This window comes from Periophthalmus magnuspinnatus, chromosome 16 (genome assembly GCF_009829125.3).
Source record: "Periophthalmus magnuspinnatus isolate fPerMag1 chromosome 16, fPerMag1.2.pri, whole genome shotgun sequence".
Taxonomy (NCBI): Eukaryota; Metazoa; Chordata; class Actinopteri; order Gobiiformes; family Gobiidae; genus Periophthalmus; species Periophthalmus magnuspinnatus.
In genome coordinates this window covers 22421141-22449038 of record NC_047141.1, presented here as the reverse complement: position 1 = coordinate 22449038, position 27898 = coordinate 22421141, and the positions used below count along the sequence as shown (strand labels likewise).

At 37.6% G+C, this 27898-nt stretch overlaps 2 protein-coding genes across 2 annotated transcripts; both read right to left on the bottom strand.

The window, feature by feature from the left end:
* Positions 1–190: 190 nt before the first annotated feature.
* On the bottom strand, positions 191–15660 carry LOC117384206 (doublecortin domain-containing protein 2-like). Its single transcript, XM_033981494.2, has 9 exons — positions 15133–15660; positions 14717–14771; positions 11547–11623; positions 11339–11473; positions 10628–10768; positions 10107–10161; positions 9525–9708; positions 2551–2621; positions 191–1753 (listed from the first exon to the last, which is right to left on the bottom strand). Exons 1-9 carry the CDS (start codon positions 15420–15422, stop codon positions 1124–1126), a joined length of 1638 nt encoding a protein of 545 aa, XP_033837385.2. The 5' UTR covers positions 15423–15660; the 3' UTR covers positions 191–1123.
* A 1990-nt stretch (positions 15661–17650) lies between these two features.
* On the bottom strand, positions 17651–27240 carry slc6a3 (solute carrier family 6 member 3). Its single transcript, XM_033981493.2, has 16 exons — positions 27015–27240; positions 26607–26739; positions 26202–26412; positions 25725–25856; positions 23373–23589; positions 22386–22524; positions 22115–22249; positions 21558–21661; positions 21150–21274; positions 20970–21082; positions 20673–20801; positions 20483–20582; positions 19476–19576; positions 19220–19387; positions 18960–19031; positions 17651–18872 (listed from the first exon to the last, which is right to left on the bottom strand). The coding sequence occupies exons 2-16, from the start codon at positions 26661–26663 to the stop codon at positions 18849–18851; spliced, it is 1827 nt and encodes a 608-aa protein (XP_033837384.2). The 5' UTR covers positions 26664–26739; positions 27015–27240; the 3' UTR covers positions 17651–18848.
* Positions 27241–27898: the final 658 nt, after the last annotated feature.

Below are 27898 nucleotides of genomic sequence, written 5' to 3'. Positions count from 1 at the left end.
ATGGAGTAAAAGAAAAAAACTTTGTCTTTTTTGTATTATCATTATATGCCACATATGCACTACATATGTGCTACTTTATATACTTTGTTACACTTTTTCTTTTATTTTCAGCACATTTTTTATCATGTACATTTGTTTTTATTCTTTTACGCCAACACATTATAACCAATATATAACAGAAAATATTCTTGAAGGGATGTTTCTTAATTTTATTTTTGTATAAATTAAACAAACATCATGTTTAGCAACTTAACATCCATACATGTAGCATACTTAAGAGTGCAGTGTAATTATTCTTTATCTTTGGTCCATCAATAAATTAACTTTTTCCAAATAATTTGAACCTTCTGATTATGAATGAAAGACAAATAAGTACCTGAAAATAGGAATACACCAGTTTACACTTCTGTCTAATTGTTTTGAGCACCGTATAGTGCAAACAGCAATAATGATTAAATATAAATACTAATTAAACTGTTCCTGTGCTTGTGATATAATATAATCCACAATTCTATTAAAACTTTGGATAATAAGGTAATGTCATGACTATGCTCTACTCAAGAGTACATACATTTGGATGGATGCACACTAATCAGGTAAAAGTGGAGTTCTAAAAACACACACTTTCTTCTTTACAGAACTGCACAGAAGCTTGTCAAAGTTGCCGATATATTTTCCAAGTTGTCTTCTAACACATCAACATTTCTGACACAAGTTCAGCTGCTGCCTAATATTTTCACCCACTAGTACCAGATCCCACAATGAAGCGATAATCTGGGCCATGACCTTAAAGGTGTGTGTGTGTGTATATATAAAATCTCCATGGAGACAAGCAGGTGGAGGATCCCCAATCTGAAAAGTTACATTGTGCACCTTTAAGATTATCATTATGTCTGATCAGTGTGCAGTATGAACAATTATAGAATGGTTATGGTTATGTTTACCCTGTACTTCTGTAAAATATATTTCTGAACTTTGGTATTTGGTATGACTTGTGAGAGAGGTCACCTAAATATATAAAATATACTTCACAGCTTTGTTTTCTATATATTTACTCTGTCACAGTAGTTCTGAGTAGCTTTTAGCACTACTTTTAAAAAATGTAATATCAATTATCTTCTTCTCATTCTTTCTCTTTGTCTGTTTCAGGATTTTTCTTGTCCACGTCTAGCTCCGCTTCACTCTTCACCTCGTCATCTTGTCCGCTGACCTCTCCATTGACCTCTTCTGACTGCTCTGTGTCTTTGTTACCGTCTGCCCCCTCCTCTTCCCTGTTAGCATCGCTACTTTTAGCCTCTTTGGTCTCATTATCTGCCTGGGCCTTATCCACATCGTTGCTGTCTTCTTTCTGTTCTTTCTGCTCCTCCCCTGTGTCTGCATCATTACTTCCATCATGGCTGCCGTTCACCCCCTTCCCACTGTCTACTTCCTCCACTCCTTCTGCACTTCTGTCTTGATCATTTTGTCCACCTTTGCTAGATTCCTCGCCCTCTTTCTCATTACTGTCCAGAGTCTTATCACAAGGTCCCTGCCCCTGGCTCGTGCTTTCCTCTGCAGGGCATTTCTCATCTGTGTCTGCATTATTGACCACGTCTGATGGAGAGTTTTCTTGTTCGTTTGAGTCCTGCTTCTCGTCTCCTACTGTGGGTTCACCAGGGTCATCCTTGGACACATGGGCATCGGTTGGACTGGGAGTCTCATCCGAGGGCAAATCATTTCCTTTTGCAGTTTCTTTATTGTTTGGGGAAGAGTTCTGTAAAGACAAATGCCAGAAAAAAAAAAAGTGTATATTTGCTGAAAATGTGTTATGTTGAAAAGAATGGTTGGTAAATATAAATTGGAGAATACATGGAGATATAGAAAAGTATTATATAGTGCTTTTATATGCTTTTATGTTGAGTTCCACAATTTTGTTTATGAGTTTTAGAAATCACGAGATGGTTCACATTTTAATGATTCTTTTAATAATTATTTTACTAAATTAAAGACAATGACTGTACAGTATAATCAAAGCCCAAACCCCAAGTCCAGCTGTTTTAGTTTTACACTTTGAAATATTTGATTTCTGGATGTTTAATCATTTGCATCAACAGTCAACACCCAAATACATGTGTACAGTACAGTTGTTGCATGTTAATTTTTTATAAAGAGTCTTAAGTGTCAACAAAGGTGCTAAAATGAATTATAATTGGTATGGATACTAAAATATAATGACTAATAATAATTGTGAGAGTACAAAAACTAAATCGATAAATAAAATAACCCACAAAAGCATAACTTTGACAACCATTCAATGCAATGTACATTTCCTTTTCAGTACTACTACAGAGACTACTAACTACTATTAACGGTATTGTTACTCAAACCAGTTTTGTAAATGTAATAAATAAAAACCTATTCCACAAGTTACAGCTTTTCTCAGAATGTGCTTTAGTGAATTAAAATGATGGTTTGCCCTCTTTCAGGCCCAAAGTTGCTGTGGCCGGTGAATGACAGGTGAATATGCAGCAGAGAATGAATAATTGAATGCGTAAAATGTACATGACATACCTGCTGCTCGGTCTGGTTCTGAAGGTCATCCTCCCCCGTGCTTCTCCCCTCGCCTCTCCCCTCCACATCATCTACAAATGACACAGTTATAGAGACTTACAGTTAGCGGGTAATTCTCTCAATCCCATTCAGACGTTTAACTACCACTGTAAAAAGTTTATTTGCTGCTAAACCTGAAAGTTCATCCTACCTCCAGTCCAAATAAAACCAAAAGACATTATTTCCCTTATCAATAAATATCCAGACTTATTACATCATTTCATAAAACCATCTCAGCCTTTCTTCATATAATGATGCTTTTATTTACTCTGGCCTCATTCAAACCATCAACTGTATCATAACAGCACAGGAGTGACATCTAGTGGCGGAAAGGAGCTGCCCTTTCTATAAACGCAGGTAAACAACTTGAGCAGACAATGGAAGTGTGCCAAGGAGTGCTCGTAAACATTTAACAGAGGCACAAGGAACAGGAGACGGCAGAAGTGAAGGTCAGGAGCTCATTTTAAATACACACATGACATTAGCTGCTTTTCATCATCATTAGTTTAACTGTGCTGTGACGCTTTATCGCTGTCTGTATCCTTACTGTTACTATTACATCATTCAGTCTGGGAGAGTGAACTTGTCTAATGTTATCTAATGTACTTTTTCCATTGTACTGTAATATAATTTTGTCACAGAACACTTGGACCATCTGTTTTGTTTTTTATTGTGATTTCATTACAGTAAAAATTGTTCAAAACAATCTGCAACCCCTATCTGTCAAATATTGCTTTCGACTCCATTCTACATCAAAAGTCTGATTACTTTTGTATATAGAGGTTCTGAAGCATAAATATTAATATCAATTGAGGTGCTATATTAAAGTGTTTTGCAGATGAGCTTGTTAAAACCAAACCTTCACAGACCTCACTGTGTTATTTACAGTATGTGAGTGCGACTATGAGTGCTCGTGTTAATGAGGTGCATTATACTGACGCTCGCTACAAACTAAATACTTTTTAATTGAAGCAATCAGCTCTGCATTAGGTATGTGGAAGTGCAACATGAGTATACAGTTTTGGTCTGATATGGGCATGTGCATCAAAGGCCTTACAGTAATTAACCCCAACCATCATTAAAGAAACACAGTATACGCTCTGGTAAACAACATAATTACAGAGTGCTCTAAAACACTATGAGACTGAAAATTCAAGCCTCGACTCAGAGACAAAACAGAAATCATTAACATCTCTAATATTAGGCTCCTCTTTCACACTTTACAGTTGAAGAAGAAAAATGACTTGGCAGAGATTACAAGAGTTTATGGAGACATTTAATGCATTTCAAATGCAAAACTGATTGAAGTTTAGCCATGGTGGGAGATGAAACGTTATGGTAATAATAAGGGACCTCTTTAAGAATATTTTATGGTAATCTTCTGCATTCATTAGCAGAAAGACCAAGTGTCTGTAAGCAGTAAGCAGAGGCTCAGCTAGTACCACAACTCCAAACATCGTAACAGGATTTCAGCTAAACCACATTAAATACAATATTTAGACCAGCTCCTCGGGCTCATCATTAAAATCACTGGGTTCTGTTTTCCCCATTGCAGTGAGCATTCATGTGTGTATGCAACAAAACAACATATTTCTCATTGAAACACATGCAGGGCACACCTGCAATTCAGACATGATGCTGCGTCTCATCAGTCAGCGTGAGCTACAACCAGGATGCATCTCTAAGTGGCTATAATTACTCTTATAAATTGCGCCGGCTGCCACTTTTATGAAAGCTAAGGTTATAAATGACTGTTGATCAAGGAAAGAAAGCAATAAAGCACAGAAGATGAAGTGATTATAAACTACAATAACTTTTCTGGAGAAACTCAGTTCATAAATGTCATTCTCTGCACCACTCTGACACATCCTCTGTGTTACATTTGGGACTTCTATAGTATGCATACAGAGCACTGGCTCCATCTACAGATACATGTTTTAAAACCATGTTCACATTTCAGATACCATGTGTGATTTCTCAACTTCAATTTTGGGTCATGGATGAAGTTGATATATTAAAAAATATAGTAGTAGTAATTAGAGTGTGTCAAAAGTTGTAATTATTGATTTAAGTTTGAATTTATTCACTAAGCAACAATTACTTAAGTATTCACAATCAATTCGCAACATTTAAATTCACTTAGTAAGACGATGAGATAAAAGGCCAAGCGCTTTTGTGAATTAATCTGAGGTCAAATTCACGTGCTGGGAGATGTGCTAACCTCTCTGCTAGTGATATGTTAACTAACTTTAAAATGTTTAGTGTTTTAGTGTTTGAAATATACAGAGTGCATACACTTATTAAACTGCTCACCTCTTTAGAAGTCTAATATGCAAGATCATAAGTGACACACCCTCACAACCGCATAAATATAACCTATATTTTGTATGTCATATCCACTTCTGCAACATGTCACAGCTAAAACATATGTTAACAGATTAATGTGGGAGATTATAGGCCTAGTTTCCTCTTTTATCCTGTAATCCTGCATCAAAGGGTCATGGACAACCTTTTTTTGCAGCTATGAAAAGAGGAAGATGAAAGGAAGGAGAAGAGGAGGGGACCGCCATGTTGTCTGAGATGTTAGTCATGTGACACAAGTATACACACACCCGCGCACACACAGATGTAAAAAGACTTCTAAAGCAAACTATACTTTTCCTGAAGTTGAAGAAAAAAAATATTTAAATGTTGCCATCTTTCATACTTAGCTTCTCCAATGACATGTGATTTAAGACAGTCTACCCTTTATGCATGTTCTCTGGCTCTACATACTGTTTTGAACTGTTTCTTTCTGACAGGCCTAGCAGATACATATGCTAACAGGGCTAATTCCCCAAAGCACCCTCACTTTGCATGACACCAGAAGTCGAGCGATCTGGCTGGATGTGTTAAGGGAACAACACCCCCAGCGTGCTTAAATATGAAGCAATATTTCTAAGACTTAAATCTTTTGAAAGCTAGAAACATCCCTTTAAACATACTTTACTTTTAATCAAACTGCATTGGAAATAAAATGTTGCAGAAATTGAATCAGCTATTGCAACTGTAAATGGAGGAACCCCATATGAACATAAAGCAGTGTTGCTACATGAAAAGAGATTGACATTTTAAGTACATTTCAATATGAAATGCTCCTAACTTTTTTATCCAGCTTAGTAGTTTAAACATAACACAAATCTAAACTGACAGTACCCTCACTTATTCTGCTCTTCCAGATGATAAACCAAAAACTCCATGCCATATATAATAATATCTGCACTGTTCACTGGTTTACTGTCATATATTTGAGTATCACCATTCATAATTAATTACTTTTAATGATATTGTGATGTATAGTATGCTGTATGTTGTTGTCGCGATATAAAAATTGATTTTGATACTTGATATTTGTACTGGTTTCGACCCTAATGATCACTCCTTCTTAAAATAATAGCATTTAGTTTTCAACACAAAATGAGAACCATTTATTTTATATTATCATGTGATCTACATCTCATTCTAGTTTCAGTATTGATTAGAATCTGGGTACCAATCTTTTTGACAGGCCTAACTTACTGTAAATATTTTAGGTCTGAAAATGAGGTCATGTTTGAGCAATGAATTATTCTTGTCCTGTTAGTGTAACTTTAGCAAACTTTTATGCACACAATCTCTATCCAATAATTCTGAAGGTTTACATGGCAAAAACACTGCTGCATGCTAAGTGCAACTATACATCTATACAGCACATTAGGCTATTTTAATTCTCTACTGGACACAAAGACCATGCTTCAGTTCTTACATAAACGTAAGACATGTGAATCAATAAAAAGCAACCTTGAGTTACTGTAGATTGCGTTAATGCACTACATCAAGGCATGTACAAGGGGCGCATATAATCAGTAAACACTCCATGGCCATGTCTGTCAAAAGACCCTCTCTTTCTCTCCCTCTCCGCTCTGTCCACCTCGCCTCCTGGAGTACCCAGCTTCTTTTGTTGATTTCCCGAGCTGTAATTTGGCCTCAGCAAGGGGCAGAGGCAAGTAAAATTCTGCTTTGATGACTCTAAATGGAGAGATTATCCAAATGAAAGGCAATTATGTTGAACCCCCACCTACCCCCTACCCTTCAATATCTTGTGTGCTTTTTATTCCTCCGCCGCTGTGTCTATGGCTTCTAAGGCTGTTTCATTATAGTCGCTGCTCACTTCCACCTGTACTCTGGAAGTCTTTTCTTCGTAATGCCTTGCCTTCATCATCTCAACCTTTTATTCCACATTTGGAAACCATGTCCATTATTTTTTTCAACTTTCTTTTCACATGCCGTGTCCCCTTCGCCTGTCAAAACATCTGTTCCTGTCAGTCCCCCAATTCTCATTTCATTTTCTTCTCCATCCTTCCAGGTTATTAACCAAACCACATAGTCACAAAGGTGCCCTCTGATAAACATCCCCAACTCATTTTGGCAATACAACAACTGCTAATTGGCTTCATACAAACAGGCCATGTTTTTAAATAGGTTGGTCAAGTTGTCCCCAAGTGAATTGAAAGTGCAGTTATGAAGCACCTTGTTGTTTAAGGTTTAGGTCATGTTTAAAGTTGAATTCATTTCGTGACCTTTGCAAAAGTACTTGTGGCTCTTGTCGATCACCACTCTAATGAGCAGAAAAGGCCAGGAGCGGTGCAAGAAGACACAGTATGGACATAGAAAAAAATGTCTATTTTAAAGCAGTGATAGTTAATGCACTAGTCTTTTCTTTGAGCAAAAATAATTGGAAAGCCACAAGATAATCCCACTTCCTTCAGAAAACATACAACCTGAAATATGCCATCCTGCTGCTATGAGTCCTTTGTAATCATTTCAGGTTCCTATACAATTATACAACGACACATTTGTGTAAAAATAAAGCTGTGTGGGGAGGGTCCACCACCTGCTTGTCCATGGAGATGTTTTTCTTTGCTTGAATGTTCCACTGAAAAACTTGAAAAACATCCTTTTTTATGCAAGTGGGTTGGCCTCTTCACAGATCTGATCTGTAACTTGGCCTGTTGGCATCACCTGGTTGTCCCCATGAAGGTAGACGATGCTAATGCTACACTTTCCAGGCAATAACATCTCAAAAGATACAAGTAGGTGGTGGATCCTCTCCCACACAGCTTTATTTTTACACAAATGTGTCGTTGTATAATTGTATAGGAACCTGAAATGATTACTTCACCTTTAATTAATCAAGCAACTAGTCGGTGTAATCTTTGTATTTTATAACGCAAGCAAAAAAAAAAAAAGGGTTTTCTTGTGCTATGTAAAAAATTGATATTCAGTACAGAGGTCTGCATCTAACCAATCAATGGGGATGATGGAAGCAGATGATTTACTGTTGCAACCACAGGAGAAGAAAGGAGCAGTCAAAAGAAAAGAAGAATGAATGTGAGAGTGAAAGGTTGGCTATACAACTGTCCAGGGAGCACACCGCCTGAGGTCCACAGCTGCTAGAACAGGCTCCACTCATCCATAATTGCTAAAAGGAAAAGGCTGAATGTATGAATGTTCTTGGTGTTGTTTTAGCTGTTTTGTTTTTGAGCTGGATTCATGCTGTGATCTTTCTCTAACTTCTACCAGCGAGACAACTTTTTGGCTGCATTTCATCTTGGCAGCCATACCGTGTGTGTTTACTTTATACTCAGTGTGCACACAAAACCACACAACTGCACTGACTGTGAGTCCCCAAACAAACTAACCGACATAAAACAAAGTAGAGCTATGGGGGAGATATACAGAACAGAAAGTGTGGGGATGCATTCAGGACCACGGACAGAGACAGCAGTGCCTGGATCTAACCACAAAGTCAAGCAGATGTCATTAGGGGTCAAACAATCAAGGGTGAACAACCATGTGAAATGTTTTTAAGTATCTCAAGCGCTCTTGTCTCGTGCCTGATCTTGTTTTGTGAGCAGTCACTCTGTTAATTTAATCTTTGCTCAATGTCACCCAAGGGGACCAATAATAAGGCTACAGGGTGGTTCATCTATGCTACTGGTATGCCACATAGATTTGAAGAATTTTGAGGCTGCCATTACAGGGTCCACACATGCATACACCTTCTTTAAACTGCTGTTTGATGCAAAATGCCATCTCCTCTAAAACAATTCTCCATGCTCCTTTAGGCATGTGCTGTCAAGTCTCCCAGCAGAGGAGAAAACAGGCCACATCTATCATTGGCCACAGGGTGACGTCATGTTATCGCACCACACACAACCAGTTACAATAAGCTCACTGGTCTGGAAAGAAAACAAATTTATAACGAAGGAATAAGCAGACATTTTAGCTAACTTACACAATGACTGGCATGAAAAAAATACTATAAAAAGATACTGACATTTAAATCTGTCTTGCTGTTTTACTACATTATAATCTGGGGGTATTGGAGGCTTTGTAAGGAGTCTGAACAGGCTAATCACAAGCCGGGAAAGTGACGTAATGTGTTTCTTGTAAAAGCGATTAATGTCATCATTCTAGGACCACTGGCTTACATATTTGAAAAGAGCAACAGTGCCACTCAGTGGACAATTACAGCAGTAGCAGCTTACATAAGGTTAGAATCAAAACTACATATTGCATACATTTTTAATGCAGTTACATTCATGTTATACATATGACGAGTGGGTAGTTTTAGAAATCTGCAATATCTTCCTTCCAATGCCAATAAATAAGGTAAGATGTAAAGTCAATTAGCAAGTTTGCAATGTAGTGATTATTTTGAAATATGTATTTTATATTGGTAAAGCAAATGTGCATAGTGTCAAATATTGGAAAAGTCATGCTAAATAATTTGATATTTTTCTCTCTGCAAGTTTGTCATGTTCTTCAGATTCTTGTTTTGTAGGTTGTGCTTTAAAGACACTAAAGACATAATGTGTTATGATATTTGTGCTGTAGTGCTGTGTAGGTCCTACCCTGGTCAGTGCTACCCAGTGCCATACTCTGTCCACTCCTCCTCTTCCTCAGTGAGATGAGTCGAGCTTGAGAGATCTCCCTGACGATGGAGGACAGGTGCTCCTTACTGTTGCCGTTCAGACCAGAAGGAGAGGCTTCAGGGTCTGTTTCTCCACTGTCACTGGACTGCACCATGGACTTACCCTAGTATGAGTAAAAATGCTATTACTATAGTATTCAAAGGCATACAGGGCTGACAAAAGAGAAAACTAATCTGAAAATAAATGTTTTTGTTACCATTAAAAACAATAAATTAAATTAAAAAGGATGATGTTTATTTACTAGAAATAGATACATGTGATGATATTTCCAAATGACTACAAGCTAAAAACTTGTTGAGTAAACTACCAGTGTATTTATATAGCAATACTATGCAGTAGTAATAAAACACCATCAGCATATTAAGTAATGTCTGTTTTATTCTTGAGCAAAAACAGACAATAAACAATATACTCAATCCAAAAATATGTATTAAGAAAATAGCGCACACATTTATTATTTTTTTTACAACTTTTAAATCATTACCATATTTGTCCACTTACAGTCCCATTTTGCTTTGACATTCTGTAGATTGGTGGTAGAGAGTAAGCTTTCATTCTGCAAACAAACAAAAAAGGGTAAAATATGGACCCCATGGAGAACATAGAGAGCCTCATGGCACATTAATAATAAACATAAACAATACCTTACTTCTGTTTGGGTTGTTTCATGACATGTTAATTTGAGGACTACCCTATATTTTTCCATAAATTATAATACATATACGATGCATACTGCCTGAGGAAGGCACCTCAGAGTAAACACTAGTCCTGGAGGGGTAATTAGTGCCACATAGCGACAAATGTAAACATACATTTAATGAACACCAACACTTGGGCAAGATTACGCTGTTATGACATCTATTAATGTGGCAGGCAATGTAAACTTAGTTACAAATATTATATTACAGACTTCATTTGGCATTTTTGAGCCAAGAGGTCTTCTGTAACATCCACTCCATATGGAGAATAAACAAATTAGTTGAAATTGTAAAGGTCACTTGTCAGGAATGCAGATATTATACCTTCTCATCCCCCGAGGTTTGGAGAAAAGTAGGTCAATGTAGGGCAGCTTCTTGAACTTGTCCCTCCCCACTGCCACATAGAGCTGACCACTCTCCAGCTGGTTCCCATCAGTCACCTGTTGGCCCTCATAGGTGTACAGACTATATATATACACACACACACACACACACACCCCCACACACACACACATAGAGAGAATATATAGTTAACATCAGTTAGATTGGTAGAAAAAATAAGAAAAGTAAATGATGTATTCATATTAAAATCTGCATTGTTTATTGAACAGTGCAGACTTATTTTATTGTTTTATCAAAAATAAATAAAAATGGTGTTCAATATTAATTTCCTGCACATAGACAATACAGACTTTTTATTGCCAAAAAAAGTTAAATGTATTCCTCCTGAACTCTGCTTCAAATCACATTAAAATTGGATTTATTGCATAACCATAGTTGTACTATTACATTAAGCCAATCATATACTCTCCTAAATAGAGTAATTATGCGATAAAATATTGTACATAAAATATGGAAATGCCATCTTCTTTGAACCTTCAAAACCCAAATGTCACATAACATGAGATACAATATAAAAATACAGCTCTGTTATGGTTAAACCCCTTACTAATGTATAATGTAGTCCTACTGATGTATGCATGTTATGTTTACAAAAAAGAGAAAGACAGTAGACATATAATGGCATTGTAGTACCTGCGCACTCCCCCTAGGACCCTCAAACCCATCTTCTCTGTGACCATCTCCAGGATCTTATCAAACTGTCCCAGCATCCTCTGATGGATCAGCAACCTCATGGCTGGGTTCAAGACATCACCATTGGCAACAACACTTAAGAAAGTAAAGTGAATGTTTAAGTAATTTAATGTTTAGTTAAATACACTATTTGAATGTCAAGTCTCACAATATGGGGCATGGCTCCTTGATTGGCTTCAGAAAACGCGCTGACACCATGATCCTGTTTTGTGGTGGAGGTTTTACCTGTAAAACAAAGTCAGCGGGTGTCGTGTACAGACTGTTTACCTATGTGCCTGTACATTCTGTACTTATTATCACTAATAGTAAAGTGGAGCAGTCTGTCCTGCGGGAGTTTAAGGGCATCTCTTAATAACACAAGTGCCTGAGTACATCTGATGTTTGGGAGCTTTAGGGAAAAGACCTGCAGGGAACAGTCTGTGTGGTCCATAATAACGTCAGCAGTTTGGCAAGAGGAAAACTCATAATTCTGCAAATATACTTTATCAGAATGTTTGCCAATGTGAACAACTGTACAAAGCATCATGTAAGACCTTTGAAAACATGCATTCTTATATTGAGGAGACAGGCCTCTCCACAGATCTGACCTGTAATTTACCTGCTTGTCTCCATGGATCTAGACACATGCTTAATGCCATACTATGGAATATTCTGCCAATATTTGTCATGAAATGGCAAAACAATATTTCAACCTCTGCTATGGCATTTATTCTCTTGAGAATAAAATAATCACACATAATTTTTGAGATCATAACTATTACTCATTATGTTGTGTCCCAACTCTTTTTGAGCTGGGGTTCTGAGTTCATCTCTTGTCTCTTCACTAACCTGGGGCAATAAAAACAGGATATTGTGATATTAAAAGAATTTTGTCCCTGGAGGCCATAAAGAAAGATGCATTGTTAACACACAGGGAATCAATTTTATCCCTATGACAGCAAAAGAATGAGGCCTCCCTAATCCTGGAGGTGGTAAGGGCGAAGAAAAGTAGCGCTGCAGGCCCCATCCCAACAGCCGTAACCCTGTGTGACAACAAGCTGAGATCCTGCCCTCAGAGAGCCTGATAAGAGAGCAGGAAGACTATTAAGAAGTCTTTTGGGGTCTGTGCGTGCACCCCGGCAACAGAGGGCTACAGGGACTACACAAGAATTCAACAAGAAAAAAAGTGCAATGCACGATACAGCAGCACCAAAACACATACCATTTATCAACAAATATAATATACTATACAGGGCTTTATAGGCTTATAGGGTTTTTTCATGGCTGATGCCAGTGCCAATTGTTTGGAATCCAGAGCAACCGATGGCCAATCACCTCCGCTGATGTTTTTGGGCCAATATGTAGGGCCCATTTAGATTATTTTCCCCAAATGTTGTAATTGAAATTTACTATAGATTCAGCCAATAGCTCTTTTTTACCACAAACCTTTAAGAGAGTTAGTAGGTAGTCACATTTTGAACAGTTATCTCTTTGCAATAACGTATTCAAATAAAGCATTATGTGTATTCTTTAGGCAGCAAGTTGACCAAAAGAAAACATCGGCCTGTGCTGGAGATTTAAGGCTGACAGCTGATGCGCTAAAAAGTGTAAATATAGACCTGATCGGCCAACCTATATCTATAACCTATATCAGTGTATCTCCAATTGTGAGTTACCTTTTTTTATTTTCAATTTTTTGCAGATATGTACTCAAACACTTTACCCTCCCACTTCTCCTATTGGTTAGCTTCTGTAAGGTTGATGACTGACAGCTGGATTTAACCAATCACAGTGAAGTGTGACCTTTCAGAAGAAGATGATGACTTTCTTCTTAAAGGCAATAGAACAATAAAATATAATATGACATACCTGACAAATGTTGTATTCTACTCTTACTGCATACAGGTGAGGTGTTTCTGTGTGGACGCATATACCACATTATGATGGATTTTGTCAACTCTTGTCTGCAATGTAAATCTTACGTTATTTTAAAGGTGGAACTGTGTTAGCACAACAGTCTGCATTTTATTTAAAGCTATCAAAATGAAAGAAAAGACAAACAAATGCTGAAGTTACTTGATGGTCCTTGTCCTTAATCCACATAATCAGCTGCACAAGTGGGCCGGTGACGAGGGGCAGGTCCTTGTGAACTAAATTGGCTCGTTTTGCTCAGCAGGTAATCAGAGCAGCCGTACAACAGCACAGCCCTCCAGGTTATCTGTGGTGATTTAGTCTCTCAGTGCCAGCTGATAAGAAAACATTGTGAACCTTAAGGACTGCCGTTCTGATTTGGTTTGTGTGATTTGCATGTGGTAATTTATTTCCTTTCTATTTTTCTTTGTGGGGTTGTGACTGCAAATCACCAGTTCCCTTTGTATAGTAATTTGCACTGGGCTTGTCTTAGAGTTTAATTAGATTTGAATTTGATGCTGTTAAGCAGGGTTGTTGTTGATCATAAATTTGATTTTATCACAACATGTACATTCTGTACATGAAGTTTTTGTTTAACTGTTTTTAAGAAATATCTACATCTATCTGCTTCTGCTCATTTGTAGTTTCCTCTAGAACTTGCGATGCATTAAGGTCAAAAAGTCTTAAGACTTTTAGGTGCTCTCACTCACTTTGACGGTTACATCATAGCAGTGCAGTGTATTAAATTTGCATAAATTAGAAGGGGTGATTATGATCCATAAATGAATAATACATTGTCACTGAGACCGCAACTAAGTGACAGAACAAATGAAAGGACTGCTCAATGCTACACTGCTTAGTTAATCTTTCTTAGGCCCATACAAAGTGGCTGAGTGGCAGAGAGCTGCAAAGTCGTTCCAAGATGCCTCATACATGTTGCATTTAGCAGCAGATTTAGACTCAAATGTAGAAATGGCAGCTATGACCCTATGTCCCCAATACATTCATTAAAAATCAACACATGAGTAATCAGCCCATTCTTGGTTTATTCTTGTGCTAGGTGTGTAGCTGTGGTTATGCTGATGTTGCTACATTTTAACTGCTGTTTACAATGAATCCAGCTCTGTACATCCTCTCCCGTGAATAAGTGTCATCATGCACAGCTACACAAAAGTGTGAGTGGAACCTGAGCATATTCCTCATGCAGACACACCCAGATTAAACAGCTGATTGACACACCTGTGTAAATTATGGATGCTTGTTCCACAGAAAGTATTTATAGGCTGCCAAACACTTAACTGACTCAACTCATGTATGACTGTGATATTAAAACTTCATACAGGCAAAGTAAATAACTAACTCAGTATTATTTTTGCCTATTTTGAATCTATGTTGAATAAATGGCATGGGATTTAACATTCTACTTACCTGTAGAGGAAGAGCCTGCAGCATCCTTCTCTTTCTTGGGCCAATCTCTAAGTAACTATAAATGAAATTTTGAGATGTTATTATGACTTTTACATAACATTGACAAACAATTAATAACCAAAAACATTTTCTACATTTGTCTGTTGAAAATGTGTTTATCTGTGTTGTGTTGGATGCCCTTCCAGGCACAAAGAGTACACTGGCTGGTGACTCCAAATGGCTGAAATAAGTTATTTATGGCCTTGAATACTCCTGAGTGTGTCCATAAACAAAGGTTTCCCTTAGGAATTTCCCTAGGGCCAGGGATACACTCCCTTTGTGCACCAGGTATATGCAAAATAAATATATAAATGAAATTAAAAACAGAAAAAATAGGATTATAACAACATTTACATGACACTTTTATCAGGTCTTACTCGAGTTTTTTGAACCTCTCTCTGCCTGCAGCTACGTACTGCTCTCCACTCTGCAGGCTCTCCAGTCGGTCCACCTTGTGTCCACCTCTGGGCGTGTAGATGTTCCTCACGGCTCCGAAGGGCGCTTGGATCCCGCTAGTCACTTCCCGCAGTAAAGTCTCAAAGTTGCACACTCTCTTCTGGTTAATCACTATCCGCCGGGCCTCGTAATGTTGGTCTCCGTTACGGTACATGAAAACATTCTTAACGACAGGCTGCGACAGAAAGTTTGGCTTTTCGGCATTCATCATTCGATGTCAAGTGCTCTGGTCTGGATAATTGATCACTATTTGCGCGTATTTGTGATGCGCACTGCCCATTATAACACTAACGCATTTTGGTAAAGCATTAGTAGGCTTAACTATTAAAATTAGTCGTCTTAAACTAAATCTGAAGTCTCTAAAATTGCACCAGTGCCGTCTGTGCACAGTTGAAGTGCAGTGCACAGAATGCGCACAGAGCATGTGGTGGCACAATCCAAACGAGACTGTAGTCGGCCCTCGCCGTGGCGCGGGGTATCATGGGATCAAAACTGTTGAGGTGTATCTATGGTAACCCCGTCAAGAGCCGGAACCTACACCTGGAGCGCTCGTGATCAACATGCAGTTAATCAGTAATGCCAGTAGAATGGAAACATTATAACAAATGTGGGACCTGCCTTCCTGTTGACACGGGCACATGCCTGTGAGCACTGAGCACACTTGGACTTCATAAATCCATTCATAAAGTGCATGGACAATTAAAACCCCCGTATCTATGTGAGAGATAATTGGGTATCAAGAGACCAGTTGGAAAGCGGTGTTGCCAGAGACATCCCAAGTAGAACAAAAAACATGTTTGTTTTAGACTACTTTATTTGGGGTTTAGGGGAGATCTGTCCGGACTCCCGAGTAGCTTTTATCAAGTTATTGTAAACAGCACGGATCAGCAATGCAAGCTGCAGCATGGCATGCCTAGTTGTAATGCGTAATGTGCAGCTTGGTCACCTCGTGCTGGTAAGAAAGCCACAGCTGCCATGAGACAGACTGGTGGAAGCTGGGCTGCCAATCTGCGCCTTTGGCACATCTGAACACCTCCAATGACTCATTCCCACTGCACTGCATAGGTTTTAGTATGTTGCTCAAGGACGACACAAAGGTATCGATGACCACATGCGACCAGCGATATTTGAACCGCCCATGAACCCCAGTGGGACTTTAACATAAGGGAAATAGAAGCATAGTAGACCTGTGAAAACCTGCCTATGGTAAAAAAAAAAAAAAAGAATATGTCAGAAAACAAAGTCTTAAAAATAATTCTGTAATATTAGGGGAGCACATGTGTCTTAAAGAATTGGCAATATCTGTTGGAAAAACTTGAACCTGTTATGCACTGATGCCACAAGATGGCGATCTTTGCCCAAAACCTGAAATAGAGGTTTATAATTGATCCCACAGCAACATTTGTTTAGTTTAGATGTCTAATTTTGTTTTGTTCTTAGTACTTTCAGAGATCCTTAAACAATAAAATGATCAACGCATTGAGCATTATATTTGAAAGTTACAGTGAAAACAGTGACGCAAAGAATCCAAAGTGGTGTAGTGGCAACTTTTGTTTGACAGAGGGCACTGTTTGACAGGTTTGCACTAAATGGCCCTAAACCACTGTTAATTAAAAATATACCTTAAGTCTGAGCTGAGAGCATTTTTTATAATTTTCTAACATACCCTATAGATCTACTTTCATATGCACAGCCTTTTCAGCCTCAGTGTCATTGTGAAGAAAAGAAATTATCCATAATTGCTTTGCTTTATTGGATGTGAAAATGGCACCTTTATTTGTACAGCTCAAAGATTGCCTTGTCATAGCTCCACCATGACAACACTTGGAACAGTCAGGCATCACTTTCTTTTTCATTTCAAATTACTCATTGAAATAAATTAAAATGTTCTTAACTATAGTATAAATTGTATTAAATGCATTGTTTATTATCCCATCTGTGCCAGTTCCATTTGAAAAAGTTATGGGCATGTCAGTTCATATTCATTTTTACAGATGGTGTGGGATTTTGTGCTTGGTCAAGGCTGAAATTGTTGGGAGTGAAGGCAGTGACACATTTTGTCCTCAAAATCACAGCATTGATTTGTGTTTATTCAATTAGGTGCATGACATGCAGACAGGTAGAGCTTTTATCACAACGTTTATTCTGAGGGGTGCGTTATGCATTCACAGTATTAATACAAGTATAGACATCACCATAATAACTTGTGAAACTGTAGAGAGGGGAATTGCTCCTAAATGTTATCTGCAGTAATTATTGGTTTTGAGATGGGCTTTGACTCGAGCCTTCCTGTAATAAACATTTGAGATTCAGGGTCATGCTGAACCTTCTTCAAAGGACAAAGTTATTATACTCTTCATTATACCTAGATTAGCCTTTTTCTTTATCATAGATATTTACAAAACCACCCAAATAAGAGACACATTCATATTATTACTATCATTTAATTACCGTATTTGACAGTACAAAACAACAAAATACAGTCAGATTCACAAGGCACAGTACAGCAGCACAGGTATACAATTTGGACAGATTAACCCTTGGAGCACAGGGTAAAGATAGGAAAACCTGTCTGCAACCTCTTTAGACATCATTTTCAACATGGCCCATGAAATGAAACCTTACATGTTTGTCTGAAACTGGTAAGGTTAATATGCATCACTTTCACAGTAACACTTAGAATTGATATATCTCTTTTTACGTTATAGTACAGTACAATACAAGCCCCTCTACAATACGTGTACATACACATACATAGACCATAAATGACTTTATTAATTACAATACTACATTACAGTATTGATCTGCAGTTTAATAAAAAGCTCTCAACAGTCTTAAAATGTATATAATAATATTATGTAAACTGAGAAATTAAAGCTTTATGCTTTCTGGCAACAGGACAGTCTTAGAGTCAAATGGCACCTTCCTCAAACAAAATATCAAAGAGTACAATAAAACAAAAACAAACAAAAAAAAAAAAAAAACAAGTAAAATTGTTTCTTTATGCAATTATAATGCCACAGAGATTTAGAATACTGTCTTTGGCAGAATAAAAAAAAAAAAATTACTGTGACTCAGAGTGCGAAATACTCAAGCTTCCAGTAGCATTTACTGCATTCACAAATAGTATGTAGCTATTTAGCCTATATTTCAGTTCATTTTATATTTAAACAGTTTGATTTGGACCCAAATAGCTAAAATGATTTGGTAAGGCTTTTCATTTCTTCCCCCCAAATTGGTTACAAAGAAAACAGGCAATATCATTGTCTTAAAATAAATTATTTTATAGTTTACTCATATTACAACACACATTATAGATTTTTAATCTTTTTTTCCAAAAATAACAGATTTTGATCAAGTGAATGTTACAGTAAAACTATGATATCAAAATCACTATATGATTTTGAAATAAATATGTATCTAGCAGCAATATTCTCTACTCTCAAGTGTCACACTCACTGGTAACATAACACTCAAAATAATTGGCACTTTAAAACATCCCTAGTTCGTAGTAGATCAGTGAAATGGCTCTTAGTTCTCTGATTTGCTTTGCTGTGCATGCATAACATCACACACATCTGTGTCTTTACTTACACTCGTTTTTGTGATATTCTGACCATTTTTTTCAAAGGTTGTCTTAGATAACCAACCAGTGGTGCAACTGCAGAAATAATAAACAGCCGTTTTGAACAGGAAAACATGCTGTACATTATTTAGATATGTATTTAGAATAGGTAGTGAAACATACCGTAAACCGTCGGACTTCTCCACTGTCTACTAAATGATGCTCTGTCTCAGGGGTGATAGCATAAGCCAGTCTCTGATAGGAAAAAACAACATTACACAAAACATCAATACACACATGAACTATAAACTACACTTTGAATTAACATGGGCAAGTTTAACGTAACACCTTTAGTTATCACTCCTGGGGCTGGCATACCCGAGTGACCCATAGGACACTGTTTACACAGTAATGATAATTGAATAATAATAGATTTGACTTACATTACAAAGTCTTCCAGGCAGTGAGCAAATCTTGTAGATGGCATAGAGCGGCACCATGGCCATTGATGACATAGCCAGGCACCAGCCAACCATATTAGCCCATGGAGGGAATATGTAAGAGCCGTAGCTTGGGGGGTTGAATGTGGCAAAACTCACAACCACCATAAACTATAAGAGCAATTAGGATTATTATGTAATATTGACACAATAGATAGAAATATCCATCTTATAAAATGCTTTTGGTGCTGGATTTTACCAAAAGGAAACAGGGACTGACAAATTTCCAGCACAGCCGCCAGTACCAGCCTGGTCGCTGTCCAATCATCTCCTCAATGTCATCACTAAACCGATCCACTCCTGAAATATATAAGACAACAGCAAGAATCAGAATCAGATTTCTTCAGTAAAACAGATTGTTTAATAACACAAGTTCCACTAAGTTTATACATTTTTCTTTTACAGACTCAACTGAAATATAAATCCTGAATGACAAGCCACCTTAAACCTCAAAAACTGCACAATGGCTGACACTGGAAGCCATGTAAAAGAAAAAAGCTTCACCAAGTTAAGTGTTCTTGTCAGAAGGAAGGAGGATACAAAGGTTGGGTGATGCCTTAGGCTTGATTTATTTGTCTTGCCAGGGGCAGGACCTGGAAAGTGGGACAAAATCTGAGCAGCCAGTTCAAGTCCATGTCAGTATTACGTTCTTTACTGCGGACCAGCACAGCACAGCGTGAATGTAATGTCAGAACTATTGTACATAATGAGCTATAAAAAGCTGCACATCACATAAGGCAAATGTGTAAAACCCTTTCAATCAGGACTACATTTACATTTTACAGTATTTAAAATGCCCCAAGCATAGCAAGTCAAAATATTAATTTTAGGTGACAACACCACAAACACCAGTCCGCCAATTAGACAGGTAACACAGAATGTCCATGTAGTGGCTGATCACAGTTTGGACAACATAGAAGTGACTGAGCCGCATACTTTCCTCCGAGCTCTTGGACTGATTGATTTTTTTGGTATCTAACAACACATTTCACCAGGCACTGGACAGCAGAACAACAGGCAAAACTATTAGTGAGGACAGACCTGCTTAGCTGCAGTATCCTTATGACTAATAGAACTGTGATGCTTTGAGGCACAAGACATCTATACCAACAGATTTCTCATCAGACCCTAATATACCATCAGCTTTTCTGACCATGAAATCATGAATCATCTTCTTTGCCTCACCCTTCTGTCAGTGTTTCTTACCATAGAACCATGCAATGCCAATAGCTTCAATAAGCACTCCAAACAAAATCGATGTCCCTGCTGCAAAATGGTCCAGGAGTGTAAACACATACATGCCACCCTGAAAGACAAATAGACAACATATTTGATGTCAAAACCAAATTAGTAGATATAATTATATGATGTAATATAATTTGCTTTGTATACTTGCATTAGTCACACAGAACAGTGATATTAGGAATGTGCCAACTACAATGAAAAGAGTGAAGAGCTCCCTGTGCTTTTGTAAGCATTTGAATTCATCTATAAGTCCAGTGATTACAGATTCCATACCACCCATCTACAAGGATATACACAGAAATAACATAAATTATCATACTAAATCAAAAAGGGAATATACACATTAGATAAATTACAGATTATAAATCACATTTAAAAATCAGTACACATTGTAATTTCAAGGTCCACCAAATTTGAGTACAGTGATTAATGTGGAGGGCATACTCACGGCACTGTCAATACCGAGCGTTAAGAGCATAATGAAGAATATAACAGCCCAGACAGACGACCCAGGTAAAGTTGCTATGGCTTCAGGATAAATCACAAACACTAACCCAGCGCCTAAAAAGGAAAAAATAAGCACTTCAAAGATTGTGGAGTAATACAATATGTGAGACTGTGACCATACCATCTCGAGCAACATTATCAAGAGACACATTGTGCTTTTTAGACAGGTAGCCAAGGAAGGAGAAGACCACAAAACCGGAGAAGAAACTGGTCAGTGAGTTGATTGAACTGGTGATGATGGCGTCTCTGTAAGGAAAGCAAAATGATATATGATCATATTCCTATAATCAGATGTGACACATTGTAACTTCATCACAGATATTGTGTCAGATGAGTTTGTTATTCACACAAAAGCATGTTAGCTGTGACCCTACTCCTGGTCTGAATGAGTAGTCATACATAACATTAAAAAAAAAAAAAAAGCATCGTTTTGGAAATGAGCATAAAACAGACATATACTCTGTCCACGCACGCGCACACAACTGTGTGTGCACAAATTGCATAACAGGTTTATTTCCAGTGTCTATACCTGTAGCAATTGTTGCTAAATTTGTTGTAGCTGGAAAAGGCAATTAGCACACCAAACCCCACTCCCAGAGAGAAACAGATCTGGGTGGCAGCCTCAATCCAGACCTGAGAAGAAACAGAGCGAGCACACTCGTGTGAAGCGGTAGACAAAAGGCACAGGAGAGGAAAAAGCCATTATTAGGGATAATTGCAGGAAATTCATTCAACCACCATAGATGAAAGACGCTTGTGAATACAGGGGTAATTTTGCAAATTACTGCTCCATGTGTCTATCTAATCCAATTCTCCAATTGGCCTGGTGCATCTAACTGTCTATTTCATCTATCATCTTTCAACTATCAAGATTTTTGCTAAAATCTTTCAATAACCAATTACTAAATATTTTGAGATTATGTAATTTTTTTTTTTTTAAACAATGTTTTGGGTACTATTAGTGACAACTTGATTATTAGTATTTGCAAATTAAACAGTAGAAAAGGGCAGATATTTATATTATAAAAATAAATGTGGGTATGATTTTCATCAGGTACTATTTCATAAAGATTCCTGGCAGCTTACCTGAGGATCACAGAGTCTCAGAAAGTCCACGGAGAGATAGGCCTTAATGCCATCAGTAGCTCCGGGCAGAGTGACTCCTCGGAGCAGCAGCACGGTCAGGACCACATAGGGCATGGTGGCTGTGATCCACACAACCTAATAACACAGGCACAGTCAGAATCACCAAAACATGCGAAGATACTCAATGCAAAATAAACCTCTAAACCAAACAGAACCAAGAGGGATATTTTATTTAATTATGTGCCAATATTAGAATGGTTTCAACGTTCACCTTTCCAGACGTCTTCACTCCTTTCCACAAACTGAAGTAGAGCAGAATAATGACAACAGCTAAACAGGAAGTCAACTGCCATCGTGGACGGCCGAGGTCGTTAATGCCTTGACTGTCCTGGATGTGCAGCACTCCTCGTCTACAAAACAAAGTCATAAAAACTGAATCAAAATCAAAAGAAAGTTAGCAATTATTTAAGGTATTTTAATGTTACTGTGTGGTTAAAAATGAATTCAGTGTGGGACCTTCATGCAGGGCTTGTGACCATGTGACCTATCTAAGTCACAGAGAGTGTGTTTAATGGGGGACAAGTAGCAAGTGCTATATCTAAGTAGCAGTTTTGGACTGGACTGGTGACATGCAACAGTTTTGGTTTGCATTTGTTGGTAACTGTCAAAAAGTGTAAGCATTTCCTATTGGCATAAAAGTAATATTTCAATTACCAAAATCACTCATGCCATGTAAAAAACATTATGAATAATCAATACAAAAACTGTGATGAAAAGCAATACTTGTACAATTCTTGTAAGCTGTATATCAGTATGGTGCTATGGTGCTCATCTGAAAATTGTTCCCAGGTGGTTCTGTAGAAATACTGTGATTTCAACTTGCATAGATTAAATGTTTCAAATGTCACAACAGAGCAACTGTTAGACACAGACACCTGGTTGGTACCAAAGCCAAGATGCTGCAATGCTACGGAAGAACAAACCATCCTTCAAAAGAATACATTTGATCACATACTGTTCTGTAGGCCAAGTACATTTTCAGTGATCATTATTTCAGTGTTGTTGCTTTGTAGTTTAATCTGTGTCACCTGACCTTGTAATTGATTCCCTAAAAGATCAAGGACCTGCTTCAGTCTAATCTTGCTTCTATTTATACAACTACATACAACTTTATACAAACTTTAAAAATCTATAACTACTTATGTGTCTTTCTTCTAAAAAAAAATAAAATAAATAAAATTGATTCTCATGGACTCACTCAAAGTATTCCTGAGCAGGGGTGGATTTGAGGCTGCCGTTGATCGTGGTGTTGTCGGCCCAGTCAGCACAGTTGATGCTATTCCAGCTGTTGTTGCAGTGGACCCAGGGTAGCTCTCCAGTAAAGGAGGAGAAGAGGTAGTACAGCGCCCACGAAATGATCACGTTATAGTAGAAGCCCACATACAAGGAAATCAGGATCACTGTGAATCCAACTCCTGTTTGTGGAAGAATAGAGCACAATTCAGACTTTGACTAGAGTTCTGCAATAAATAACTTTTAATTCTGAAAGTGTATTATGTTAGGAAATGAATATTGAAACCAATTTCTTTTTAATAAAATAACTTTTTATTGGCCATATGTGTCAGCCTCACTGTATATACTGTATTACTGTTTACACAGGAGATGGTAGAAGTCCATGACAAACCCTGCAAAGGGTGATAACACAAATTAATAGACTTAAGTAACTTTTCCAAATGTCCTTTTCATGCCTTAATTATCTATACATCTACCCTTTCCAGACATCCAAACACTGACCACTCTTCTAAGGCTGAATATAATTGTTAACCTTTGCTAAGAGGCATGACACAACTGTGGCTTATCGATCTCTTTGTAATGTGGATGTGATATTTGTGCAACGCCTCATCTCTTCTATTAACACAACATGTGGCCATGCTATCTCTACACGCCTCTCTCCCACGATCTCCCCCTCACTTCTTGTCTTCAGATGCATTGATCCTTGGAGGAACCCAGCTTGTTGATCAGAATAATTACTGTCAATATGAGCATGTGTATGCCTATGTCTCAATAATTACTATTCCCCCAGATTGACAGTGGCACATATGTGATTAGGACATCAGCAGAGGCCTGACAAACACACCAAACCCAGCTGGACCAAACCACAGAACACAATAACTATAGGATGAGAAAGATATGAGACAGTACTGTTAAATATACAAGAAAGATTTCTGAATTTGTCAGATTTGGTGTAAATAGTTAGTAGTTAGTAAAATGCTTGCTACAAGTTTTTCAATTTATATTAAAACCCTCTTTGAAAACAAGGGTCTTAGGAATAAATCCCATTGATGTCATCAAGTTATAATCAATAAGAAAACATAAGTTAAAGATAAAGATAATGCCCTTACAATATACATCTTTACTGGACCTGTCATAACAACAAATTTTGAAGCACTATATATTGCAATAAACAATAAAACTGAAACTACTTTATCCCTCTGATAGAATTAAAATAAAGCAGGATAATCCTAGTAAACCGTTTTTAAATTTACAGTTTATCATTAAAACCCATGAGCTGCAACAAATTAACAGCAGTAATATAATTAGCCATAGAAGATACTTATTCAGTCCAAATAGTTTGTACTTTTGCAAAGAAAATGCACCCATGATAAATATTGAACAATAAGTCAATATAGTAATTATCATGACAAGCCTAACCTTTACTATAATTAGTATTAATGAATTTGCAAAGAACAGCATTCTGTTTTACAAGTACTACCAGAGCTTTCTTTTAAATGTGTTTGTATAGAAAGCTGAATCTTTGCATTAGCTTTCCATTAGGGTTTGTGAGTTTGACATTCTATTAAAGTGCAATTTGTTTATTGAGGTGTTGAAAAGTATGCAGAACCAGTCAGCCAGTGTTACCTGCCATCGTCTGTCTTGAGAAAATGCACAATCAGGACTCTGTGTCTTAAAAGCCCAATTTTCATTTGCTTTTCCATTCCATGCTTTCCATTTGAGTGCCAAGTCAACCTGATGTTCTGGGAGATAAACAATGGCTGTCGCTGCTCAATGCAAAAGACGAGTAGACAAAAGAGACTGGCATGTGGACAGGCGGCATGTGGGCAGACGAGCAGACATGTAGACATTAAAGGGAGGACATTAGCCAGCACGACAGGCCAATAGGCAGAAAGATAAAGCTATCAAAACACCACCATGTTCTTATACAGGACTTTGGAGGAGTTTTAGAGAAATATGAGAAATTATGTTATCTTTTACAGTGTCAAAAAGATTGTTATAGTGTTACAGAAGGTTCTGTACACCTTTTGGAATATAGACACTAAGTTTTTCTTACAAAAAATATATATATTACTTAACAGAACAGATGACAAATGGTTCCATATATTAACTGTAGAAAGAGCAACAATCTCTGAACTATATCAGTTTGATTATAAGGACTTAGGCCTGGGCAGCGGTCTATGTCCCATTTTTGGGGGTGAGAAATCTGTCCACTTCACTCTCCTGTACATGTTGCTTTGAATAAATGTAGCTAAGGTTGGAGTGTGTGGGCACAGCACAGATCACACTATATGATATATGGTGTGTAATTACCTACCTTTAAATATGGGGCAGATTTTCCAGACCCCTGCTGCGCCCTCGCGGTTGTACTGGCCCAATGCCAGCTCCATGTAGAAGAGAGGCATGCCTGCTATCACCATGAAGAACAAATACGGCACAAGGAAAGCACCTGCAGACAATATATTTAATAGACTTTGAAATTTAACATCATATTTAATGACAAAATATAATGTTAAATTTACTGTGCACCCTCCACAGAAGGGAGAACAGTTTGAGAAAGGCCACAGTATCATTTACAGCTCTTAAATGTAGAGGCTGCTCTATGTTAAACAGCCATAATTACTGGCACTAATTCTAAGGGCTAATCTATTCACAGCAGCTGTGGTGGGGTTTTGCGTATTTTTTGATCTTTGAAAGGGTGAGGAAAAATGCAAGCAAAAGCAAGTGTGTCAGATATCCTCACCTGTGCCAAAAACATAAAACATAATTTTATTCCTAATTTTAGAGGCCTTACCTCCTCCATTCTTATAGCAGAGGTAGGGGAATCTCCACACATTGGCAAGATCAACGGCAAATCCAATTACAGAAAGAAGAAAGTCAATTTTCTTTCCCCAAGTCTCCCGTTCCTCTTCCCCACTGGCACTGGTCTGAGGAGGAGCCGCACTGACCAAAGTGCTCGACGTGAACTGAACTCCATTTTGTTCCTTCACTAGTATCAGCTCCACCTGTGGGATGCATGTTAGACATATTACAAACCTATGAATGAAACGCATTAGATTGGCAAAACAACAACCTGTTGATCATTAAATTAAGTGTTTTCAGATCTGAATTTTTGTTTGCCTTGGGTCAAATAGTGAGAGAAGATTTTAAAGTTAAATTTACAATACAGCAATTGTAGTCCACTATATAATGCACAAACCTCTTTGGGTCCCACAAAGTTGGAGGAGGTTTTTTCTGGTGCTACGACAGATGACATTTGGACAAGGTGTGTTCTGCACAGCTGTATGAGTTGTCAAAGAGGGGTGAAGAGCAACTGGAATGCACAGTCTTAACTATAATATAAATCACAAGAAAAATTTAAAAGTACAATTGCAATTCATACATTAGAAAAGGAGCCATGTGTTAGCTTTCATATTTTTCCCAACCTATAAAAGTGACTGCTCTAAATTTGTTGCATGGCTTGGTATACAATACAATCTCAATTATTGCATTTAATTGTTGCAAAGAACTAAAAAGAGACTAAACTGTATTTTAAAGAAAAAAAAAAATCACACTCCTATAAGACCATCAACACAAATAAACCAGTAGCTACAAATATTAGACTTACCTCCCAGAACTTGCAGGGATCACTTTAGAAAAAGTATTTCCTACTGGACTGGCTTTTCCTGGGGTGCTGAGTGTGGATGCCGATCATATTTGTGCAGGTGATTCTTGAGAAGTTACTGAAGAAAAAGCAACTGCAGTAACAGAGGAGACTGGGGTAAAGATGACACACTGTTGTAGTCTATGATGTGAGAAGCCTCCCACCTTCCTTGGCTCCCGGGATGTGTCTGAGGGACCAGTGTTGAAATATGAGCCACAATCAACAACAACACACCCCCTGACACACACATCACTCTCCTCCCTCTCCTCGCTCATCTTTCCTCCCCCTTTACTTCATACACTACATGGAATACCAACATTGTTTCTATAGACTAAGGACAAATGGCACTATCAAGATTTATTTTTATTAGGGACTCATTTACACAAAACATTTATGTTATAAAAGGGTATTAGGCCTATTGTATTATTCAGTTTACAACCAATAACCTGTCCCTCAAAAATCATCTAAAATACTCCTATGGTTAGTATAGAGCTACAAAACACACATTTCTTTAAAAACGGAGTGATCTGCTCTGTATGGCCTTGAGGCTCGGGTAAGACTCTTAAACAACAAAGTTAGACAAATGACATGTGCGAGATGAGAGCAGCCAATTATCCCGTCTGTTTGCCAGTGCAGGCAAACTGTCTCAAGCTTTTCACCGTAAGTGACAAAGCTGTCTTCACATAAGTTTAAGTAACCTAGACACACCATGACAAAAGTTTTAGCTACACCTAAAACTTTAATGTTAGCTGCTTGAACAAGGTTATACAAATAAAGATTCACGTTTCAACATTTGATTTTTAGAACAATAAAATCATTGACTAAGAGGCGAGTCTGTAAACATGAAA

Bases quoted from the DNA above. Each gene is read 5' to 3' on its own strand.
- LOC117384206 (XM_033981494.2), bottom strand. From the start codon at position 15,422: ATGATGAATGCCGAAAAGCCAAACTTTCTGTCGCAGCCTGTCGTTAAG. The intron at 11,624-14,716 runs GTAAGTAGAATG...TTTGTTTTACAG, and splicing joins TGCAGGCTCTTCCTCTACAG to GTAAAACCTCCACCACAAAA. The intron at 2,622-9,524 runs GTAGGACCTACA...TGTCATTTGTAG, and splicing joins ACTGGGTAGCACTGACCAGG to ATGATGTGGAGGGGAGAGGC.
- slc6a3 (XM_033981493.2), bottom strand. From the start codon at position 26,663: ATGTCATCTGTCGTAGCACCAGAAAAAACCTCCTCCAACTTTGTGGGA. The intron at 23,590-25,724 runs GTAGGTAATTAC...TTCCACAAACAG, and splicing joins AATCTGCCCCATATTTAAAG to GAGTTGGATTCACAGTGATC. The intron at 19,388-19,475 runs GTAAAATCCAGC...TTGCTCTTATAG, and splicing joins TCAGTCCCTGTTTCCTTTTG to TTTATGGTGGTTGTGAGTTT.